Source organism: Artemia franciscana, chromosome 20, assembly GCF_032884065.1.
Source record: "Artemia franciscana chromosome 20, ASM3288406v1, whole genome shotgun sequence".
In the NCBI taxonomy this organism is placed as follows: Eukaryota; Metazoa; Arthropoda; class Branchiopoda; order Anostraca; family Artemiidae; genus Artemia; species Artemia franciscana.
Window position 1 is genome coordinate 26700064 of NC_088882.1, and position 10277 is coordinate 26710340.

At 34.8% G+C, this 10277-nt stretch overlaps 1 protein-coding gene across 5 annotated transcripts in view; it reads left to right on the forward strand.

The window, feature by feature from the left end:
* The window catches only part of LOC136039971 (monocyte to macrophage differentiation factor-like), a 35593-nt gene extending 25611 nt beyond the window's left edge, over window positions 1-9982 (forward strand). For all 5 annotated transcript variants that reach the window (XM_065724021.1, XM_065724022.1, XM_065724024.1 and 2 more), the window contains exon 6: window positions 2727-9982. In XM_065724021.1, coding sequence (XP_065580093.1) covers window positions 2727-2954 — 228 coding nt within the window. In that variant the 3' untranslated portion in view covers window positions 2955-9982. The remainder of the gene's footprint in view (window positions 1-2726) is intronic.
* The last annotated feature ends 295 nt before the right edge of the window (window positions 9983-10277 follow it).

Genomic DNA, 10277 nt, shown 5'->3' on the forward strand with positions numbered 1-10277 from the left:
GATAAAGAATATTTGACAGCTGTAAAAGAAAAAAGAAACTAGGTTCGAAACTCAGGAAGGGCCTTATTCATTAGACAAGATGTCTCTACATTTTTCTTAGCTCAAAAGAGACTTAAATCCATTTGAAATTCGATTATTCATTTTTTTTTTTTTTTTTGGCATTAGTATCGTATGTAGGCAGAGAGAGACAAAATGCCGTACTATTGCTCCAGTCTACAAGGTCGTTCTTAAGATTAGTTAGAAAAAAACATGACTCGCATGACATAAATAGTTTTCTTCTCTCCGTTGTAACAAACCTTAAAAAAAAATTTTTAGAGCATGTTATCTATTGATATAGCAAATGAAAACTTCTTTTCTCCATTTATATATGTAGACACAGTCAGTTAAAGCTCTGTAGCTGTGTGTCAAATCAAGAATAAGACTTTGTGAAATGGGTATAGACTAGGATACTAAAACCCGATTTGCGTGTTTTATAATTAATTAATACTTGTTTTTAAGCGTTTAACTACTTGCTTGTTTTTATAATATCAGTGTCAAAGCCCTCCATTTACTCTTTACTGTATTATATCACAGTGATATCCCCTTAAAATAAGTGTTGTAAAAGAAAAAAATAATCGCCAGTGAACGCCCTTGTGATCTTCTAACCCATACTTGATGTCCTAAGAGCCTTGATATTCATCACAATATTTAAATCGGTATAATCCTAGATAAGTAACTGGACATAAGGAAACATGCTAAGAAAACAATTCTTACTTTACAATATGCAGAATAATCTTGGCGAGCATATTTTGCATGAAGCCTTTTTTACTTTACCCCCAACCCCCCTCCTACTAATGTGCAAATACGTAGCTCAAATTATATAGTTCTCGATGAATTATGCATTGACCCCCCCCCCCCCCCAAAATGCTTGTCTAACCAGTAAAAATGTAACAAAATGAATATAAACAAATTTTGAAGCGTTTTTTTTTTTCATTTTTTAAGAAAAAAATCTGGGTACGGCCCTGAATCCATAGCTATGGTTTTCAGAAATCCAAATGTGGAATTTTTTTTCCCTGTCGGCTAGTGTAATTATGAGTGAGCCGATTGTTGGTTCATTGTTTGGGTTTACATCATACTAGAGTCATGATGTCATAACAGTGTAAATCGCGCAATTTCGTTTTTTTATTATTATTATTGACTCTCAGTTTGAGAGAAAAAAAGACGGGCTATTCGGCATCACTTTCTTATATAACCTAAAAGATTGATGTAATTGGAATAAGAAAATACTTTAAAAAAAATCAATGGAAATAAAACACATTTTTAACATGGAAGTATGGAACAAGAATCTTCCCTTTTCTCTTTGGCTATGCTCTTACCGATCCCTGTAGATTCTTTTTCGTATCACACAGAGCTGTTCAGGGGGAATTGTGTAAGCTGCTTGAGGTGCCTTGGTGAGGGGGGTGGAGGTGCCATGGCTAAGATTTAAAAGGATGACTGCATTTGAAATTTGGCAGAAGAAATAACCTTTTTTTTTGTGTAGGCCACCGAGTTTAAGTGTTTCTCTGTGTGATCCAGCCCATAGTAACAGCCCTGTCAAACAGTTCGTGGTAACGAACTGTAGTAAGAAGCGACCCGGCTCAATAGTAAACGAAACTCTAAAAAACGGAATTTTGATGCTAAGTTTCATCAAATTTAGTCTTACTCATCAAAAGTTACGAGCCTGATAAATTTGCCTTATTTTGAAAAATAGGGGGAAATGCCCGCTAAAAGTCATAGAATCTTAACGAAAATCACACCATCGCATCTGCATACCAGAGAACCCTATTGTAGAAGTTTCAAGCTCCTATCTACAAAGATGTGGAACTTCGTATTTTTTGCTGGAAAACCGACCGAGGAAGCGTGTTTATTTTTTTTTTATTTTTATTTTTTATTTTTTTTTTTCAGGGGTCATCGTATCGACCAAGTGGTCTTATAATGTCGCAAGAGGGCTCATTCTAACAGAAATTAAAAGTTCTAGGGTCCTTTTTAAGTGACCAAATAAATTGGAGGGCACCTATGCCCCCTCCCACGCTCATTTTTTCCCAAAGTCAATGGATCAAAATTTTGAGATAGCCATTTTGTTCAGCATTGTCGAAAAACATAATAACTGTGTCTTTGGGGATTTACATACAGTAATGGCTATTGGGAAGTGTACAGACGTTTTCAGGGGAATGTTGTTTTTTTTTTGGGGGGGGGCTACGTGGGAGGATCTTTCCTTGGAGGAATTTGCCATGGGGGAAGATAAATTCAATGAAGGGGGGCGCAGGACTCTCTAGCATTATTATAAAAAAACAATGGAAAAATAAATATGAAAAAGTTTTTTCAACTGAAAGTAAGGAGCAGCATTAAAACTTAAAACGAACAGAGATTATTACGCATATGAGGGGTTCTTCTCCTCCTAAATACTTCGTTCTTTACGCTAAAGTATTTTTAGTAATTTTAATTTTTAGGGGCATTACTGTTTAATGCTGTTTAATTACTGTTTAATGAGAGAAAGAGTCAAACTTTAGCATAAAGAGCGGGGCGTTAAGAAGCGAACAGCCACTTTCATACACGGAGTAATATCTGTTCATTTTAAGTTATAATGTCGCTCCTTACTTTGAGTTAAAAAAAATTAGTTTTTTTTAATTTAACTATCATATTGATCTCGTTATTTTCTCTTCACTTGCTTATCATTTTTATGTTATCGTTTATTTATCTTTGTGCAGGGTGACATCATTGGACTGGAAGAAAGTGCACTAGGTGGCTCATTTTACTGTATTGGCATATTCTTTTTCAAATCAGATGGCAGGATACCATGTGCTCACGCTATCTGGCACGTATTTGTTGCTCTTGGCGCTGCCACTCATTACTACGCCGTCTTTTCTTATTTGATTGGGCATAATATATTTACGGAACGACCAATAGGGTGTATAGCTGACTTGCAGGGTCAATAGCCTCACACGTAGCTTTAGTATTTGTCTTAAATAAACACAGATATAGACGAAGATCTTTATAATCTGAATTTTGTATAAAGTAAATACGCAATCTGGATAACCTTTTTAATAGGAAGAGGGGTGGGATTTTAAGTGACGGAATGGATTGGAGGGTATTTAACCACCCTCAGTACCCAAATTAAAAAAAAAAATAACTTGAATAAATGCTCTCAGTAATAAAACCAATTATTTCCAGGCCTTTTTTAGCATCCGCAGTCTATTCACCCATATTTTCACACCTGCACGACTGTGTCGCGCAGGTGTACTTGATGAGACGATCATTTGCTTTATAACTCAAGTATTAAAAAGAAACAAAGAGTTTAACTGTTTGGACTTGCAAACGTTTCATAGAAAGAAACTTTATAGATATTAATTCGAGATTTTGGGATCGGCTCCTCTAAAGCCTCGGTACTGTAGGGTACTCTAGGGTTGGATTGAAACTCCAGTAGTGCTGTTTAACCTTTAACTTTTTAAGGAGATCGTTTGGATGTATATTGGGAATATTAGGGATTTTCTCTACTTCCCTATCCTGGAGTATGCTGTTACGTTGCCCTCGAATTTATGTCTTACTTATGTCTTACTTATTTTCTGATAAGATCTTTTTTACCTAATTTTGTGTCAAAAATAAGTGGATAAAAATCACTATATTGAGGTTTAAGTCACTGGATTCTTGTCTAAATCCACGTCAGCTAAATTAGAGATTTTGAATGTTGCTATTTATGCTTTTTGTGTTAGGAATAAGTGGTAAAAATCGCTTTAGGTTAAGTTTACTTTCGCTGTTGAAGCCTAGTCTAAACCCTAATAAGCCAAATTACAAACTTTAAATATTACCATTTACCTTTTTACATCAAAAATAAGCGGATATAAACCTCTCTATATCATGATTTATATCGCTGCTGGACCCTTGTCAAACCCAAGTGAGCCAAGCTTTAAATATTGCCATTTACGTTTTTTGAAGAAACATCTTGACTGCCATTAACGTTGAACCATAACAAAATTGACTGCCAGATATGACTTGTTTTGTCAACCATCTTGGCAAGAATTGACGCGGAAAATAGACTTCTTCTGCCTATAGCTATGGAATCGTTTCTATAAATATAGAGCCAACCCCCTAACCCCCCCCCCCCCTCTAGATACGGCCTTGAATGCGATTTTATGTTTTAGATTAATGCCTTGTTCTTTTAAACCTAATGTTGAATTATGTTGTTTGAAAAGAATTCATAACTTGGCTTATTTGATTATGAATCGGATTGTTTATTTATGTAGGTTCTAATTTCATTTTGAATGTTTTCCTTCTGTCTGTGTCTGCTTCCGGTACTTAAAATATGGATTTTTTCATAACCGTTTTCATGCTATTATAAGTAGCTAATTCTCTTGCAGTTTTATGGTTTCGAATTCGGATATTATTGGGACACAAATAGCATAAGTGAATGTTTTGTTTATTTCTCTGGATTTACTCTTGGTACCCTAGAATTTGGTTAAAATGTGTCACATTATCAACCTAGGCATGTACTCATAGTATTTTTTGGCAGGGAGTAGGGTGGGGCCCTAAAAAAAGTAAGACCGGTAAATTGCATAAAAATTTTGAAATTTATTAGCAATATAGTAGATATCCTAAAATTTGGCGGAAAGGGGAACAGACCCCCCCCCCCCACCTTGTGCCTATTTCCTCTGTGTACATGTCTCGTTCATCTCGTACGTATGAATGGAACCCGATAAATCTAGGTGAATTAGTACCGTCATCGACATTTGTTTTTGTTTTTTTTTTTTTTGCGTAAACTAAGTCCTTATGAGAAGATATTGAAAATACTTGAAATTTCTGGGGATTCCATGAGATATAGTCAAAATAAAAAAAGTTAAAGAGGGCGTAAGAGGAGTTCTGCTAAAGCATTTTACTCATACAGCTTGACAATCTGAGAAGTCTGTATATAAAATACATAAGTCCTGGAAGAAAAATCAGACATAAAATCGTTCTATATTTCTAATAATGTTTATTCTTTTTCTCTTTAATCAGTTTTTTTCTGTTTTTTTTTTCTTTAATCAGTAGCAATCCTTTCACCGGAAATAGAGGTGTCCATTACTAATTCCCATTGTCGTATTTTCCCTTTTGCCGAAATCGCATCATTTTTTAAGTGTTATTAAAGCTATTTCCTCAGTTTCAGTCTACGTGTTCATTTCGTTTTTTTATATATTATTATTTATTTATTTATATAATGAATATGTGTTATAGTGTATATTTTAAAAATTGCATTCGTAAATTAATGATAAATAATGAATTGTTATAATTGTTATAATGCTATATTACCGCTATGCAGAGGTGCCGTGTATTTTTATTCTTGTTGGGATTAGGGATTCATGTCCCAATTTTTCGATACGAAAGTATTTTACGCTTTAAATGTATTTTTTTTCCTTGGGATGAGCATCCTCCCTTTTTCTTTAGTTTTCGTTGCTGCTGTTGTGTATAAGTGTGTTTTGAACATAAAGGAAATGAGAATGTCCTGAAACTGCTTTATTATTCCCTTTTACTTCTTATTCAAGCCATTAAAAAGAAATTGCCATAGCATGAATGTGATATGCTTCTATGTCTAAGTAAGATATAGTTTAAATTCATAATTTTCCAATGAGTTCTGTTTTAAACACACACTGCAGAGCATTGGAACTAAACTTTTTTTTTAATCTAAAAATGTCAGCCAAAAAAGTTTGATATCTTGTTTTTTATTCCTTTCTAGCTCTTGTCCCAGTGAATAACAAAGGCATAGCCACAGCGTGAATGTTTTCAATCTGAAGTTTTTTTTAATGTGATACGAAAGGATTAACTTCTACCAGAGCCATTGATGGCACGTAGGGCACTGACAGTTTATTGTCGATATTGCAGTTGCGGGGTCTTTTTTCCAGGGACATATAGCAAGTCTTCGCCCAACCTTGCGGCAGCGGGGGCTCACTTTTGACTCTGTACTGCCAAGCGGAGAATCAATCCACTGTGATATACTAGGGTTTTTCAGTAAGCTCTGTGGTAGAGCCATCAAATTTATAATGGGCAGTGCCTGCTGCACAGATCTGCTGCGAGACTTCACCTGCACCATTGCACCAGACTACACCATTCACCAGACTTCACCAATGGGCACAGATGTGCCGCCGCAGATCTGCTTCGAGACTTCACCTGCACCATTGCACCAGACTACACCATTCACCAGACTTCACCAATGGGCACAGATGTGCCGCCGCAGATCTGCTGCGAGACTTCACCTGCACCATTGCACCAGACTACACCATTCACCAGACTTCACCAATAGGCACAGATGTGCCGCCGCAGATCTGTTTCGAGACTTCACCTGCACCATTGCACCATACTACACCATTCACCAGACTTCACCAATGGGCACTGATGTGCCGCCGCAGATCTGCTGCGAGACTTCACCTGCACCATTGCACCAGACTACACCATTCACCAGACTTCACCAATGGGCACAGATGTGCCGCCGCAGATCTGCTTCGAGACTTCACCTGCACCATTGTGCTGGTTTGTAGTCGAGTTGGTAGGGGTTAAGCCGAGACTCAGGACATAATAAAAACGAAAAGAACCAAAAAATTCTATTCACTTTTTTTGCTGGCATTGGTACAATTTTTATCTCGTAGCCAAAATATTTTTTTTCGTGTTCGCTTCTTGAAAAGCATCAGTGTCTTAATTTGCATGAATTATTAACCAAAAGGATTGTAATTTTTTTACTTCCCTGATAATTTATATTTTTATCGGCTTCGATCTGTTTTTATCCAGTTCTATCATAATATTTATGCGAGCCCAAGATACGTCAGTAACATTTTTAAATGGGATTTGTGTTCGGGCATTTGGAAAATTAATGATGCAAATTTGTCTGTCTCGCCCTAGAATTTGTGGTTGATGTCAAAACACTGAGGGTTTGTTCAAAATCAAAAGCTTTTTTGCTCTCTCCAACAGCTCACTCTTTACTCTTGGATGATGCTAGTACGCTCCCAGAATGTTCGCTTCTATGATATGTACGGAAATATCTTGAGAGCAACATGTTACTCTGCGGTTTTGATGCATCTCCATGTGCCTAGAAATATACCTTCCCGGCCGACAATGCGTAGACAACGGACACAAAAAAAAATAAATAGCAAGGGAATTTCATATATAATATTCTAAGTATTCGTTGTGAATAATTAGTTCATACAAGGAAAAATCGGATCATCTCTGCTGTCTTATTTTTTTTAACTCTTTTTTGCTTTTTTAATTATGTTGTTTATAACTTGTTCTTTGATGTGAAAACGTGTGCAATTTTGACAGCTATGACAAACTACAAAAAAGTCCAACGATAATTCTGGATCCACCTTTGTGACCATAAGATGATTTAAAGAAATAAATAAAAAAGATTAAAATTCTACGAACTGGTACTGTTCGTTGCACTACAACTTTTTATGTTTCTAATAACTGCGAATGTGCTGATTAAACAGTAAATATTTAACTTCCATAACAGTATTCCAAAATCTCTATTAAAATAGTTATATCGCTTTTGAATTATTACTCCTTGTTCCCCCTCTCTTCTTTATTGCTCTCCTACTCTTTTGTTTAATTCGTTTTATAAAATGCTGGAAAATTTTTCAGTAGAAACCCTGTGCGAATGATATTCCAGGTTGATTGGCTAGTTTTTTTTTTTTTTTTTTTTTTTTTTTTTTTTTTTTTTTTTTTTTTTTTTTGAATCTTTTGGGAATGTCTTCGAGTATTTTATTTTAAAGTACTCATATGATTGTGCCAACATTTCTTGTGCTAGGCTTGCACTAGCTATGTTCCTAATCGTGGCTCCAGTCTCATCGCTGTTTTTAAACCAAATCTTTATTGGAGAAATTCTATTCTATTAGCTGCATATTGACTGTCCTAGATTTTGCAATGGTTATATCAGTTGTACTTTTACTCATTAGGTTTGTACCTTTACTTAGATTCACGTGTCAGTTTACTGTTATCTACCCACTACTCAAGTATATTCTCTTTCTTTTGGAAAGATAAGAAAAAATGTGTCTTTTAAATATATTTTTATATCCTTTTTTTAATCGCAAACTTTCTGGTTTTGTTTGTGTATTCATGGGAAAAACTTGTACTTCTGCCTTAAACACTTATTGAAACCACTTTGGTTCTTGGCATAGTAAGGTGCTAATACGTTGCTATAGTTATGTTTCTTTTAAACTTTCGTAATCAAAAATAACGAAGCTATTAAGCTTGTGGGAAAAAATTGTCTTTCCATGAGGATTGCCATTTTAAAAGTCACTTCATTCACCAATATAATGTTATAATATCAAAACAGTGTATATGAGCATGATCTTGAACTATAAAGGGTTTTAGGCATTAAAATATAATCTTAATTTTAACAAAACAAACTTAGATTATTTTCTTAATATCATTTTACCTCCTAATAATTCACTTCAATAATTTCCGTTTGAAACACATAGCCTACATATAGTACATAATAGCCTACATGACACGATAACACACATTAATGAGTTGCTAGTGATCTTGTAAGTAATGCTTTAATGAATTCTGAGTAATCATTGAGCAACATTTTAGATATGCGTTGTAAAACAAACTTCACTACTTATAGTTTCCCACTATATAGAGACCCAAAATGTTTTAGTAAGCATTCAAGTTTAATAATTCGTCCTTTTATAAATTGATATGTCTTATTACTTTTTATTACATGTTAATTCTTTCTTTCGCTTTTTCTCAATAAAATAGAAAAACGCCATAAAGAAATACGTATAAAAAATTCAATTCTGCGACACTGTGAAAAGTTAAAGAGCAGAAACCATGAGTGCTTAAAAATTTACGTAAATATAAAAAAGTTTTTTACGCAGTATTTTTCGCAGGTCTATAGCTATAAAGGCCATATTGGATATTGTCCGTTGTATTTGGTCGTCGCTTTACTTCTCGCAACTCCAAAACGGTGTCCAATATTTTTCGATGACCTACCAAAACTCTTGTCGGATCTGCAGGTTTATTACCCGAATAGATACTAAATAATATAGAAAATCATTATGATAAGCGAGGAAGGAAGCACCCACCACGCATCCACCAAGAATGGTAGCAGCTATGGTAATAATCCGTCAGTTTAATAACCAGTTTCATGTGCTTCTCCTACCTTAAGACGCATTTACCGATGGGATGGAAGGAAACGCACAGGGTTCTTCTGAAAGCACTATCATTCTGCATTGTATTATAACTTAATGTGTCTATAATTGAGCTAAAATATCTTCTTTTTCTTTTATGTCATGCACTTAAGCTGATGGTATGCAACCAATGGTAAAGCTCGTTTTGGGCTGATTCGTAATATTGCAAGTAATGCTACTAAACTCCTTTTTTCCTTGGGAATCCAGAAGGACAATTTAAGAAGAACTGCGTAACCTAAATATCTTTAACAGTGCCGGCTTAAAACATAACTGGTTAATATACATTCAGCAGAATCAAAAATGTATCATTTCTTGTAATCATCACTTTTGCAAAGACCTAAGTGTGCAGAGCAGTGTTGCCGTGCTTGATTTTGAAAAAATACCTCTTTTCCATTTGAATAATTATATCCTCCTGGTAGGTATTTAAATATCTTTAAAGAATTTTCCAGATCGTGAAATTTCTTTTGATAATTATTGTCTTTTTTTCTTTTATACTTCTTTATTTTTCTTTACATTTTGAAAATGTGTTCAAACTGAATACCAAGGACTATTAACTTAGGCAAGTTATTTAGCTATAATTTGGTTATGAGAATTCGTTTATGACTCCTTATGGTGGATATTCGCTATAACAGAATAGGACGTAACATATAGTGGACCAACAATTTGATACCGTGTTCCGAAATTACCACTGTTTATATTTCTTCCAGTTTGTGTCTTGGTTTAGCATATTTTTGGGCATTAATTTATTTTTTGATTTATTCTGTATGATTATGTGTGTAACAAATGTATGAAAATAAAATCTCCATAAATCTCTATTTTTGTTGACACTTTTCCGCACTTTAGATATCCCTGTGTTACCTCATTAGTCCAGGACTTTTAGGGTTTGACCCGGGCAAAATTGTAATATAAACGAAAATGTTACCAAAATGGTCAGAATTTTTTTTTACAACATACTAAAATTCCCCATAAATCCGAGTGGGGCGAGTACTCGAAAAACAGGGGGAAATTGGGGAAACTGCCGAACATCCCCAGAAAATAGTGCAAAGTGAATTTTCTGGGGTTTTCCCATACGCTGATCACGAAACTGACATCTAAAATTCAGTATAGAAT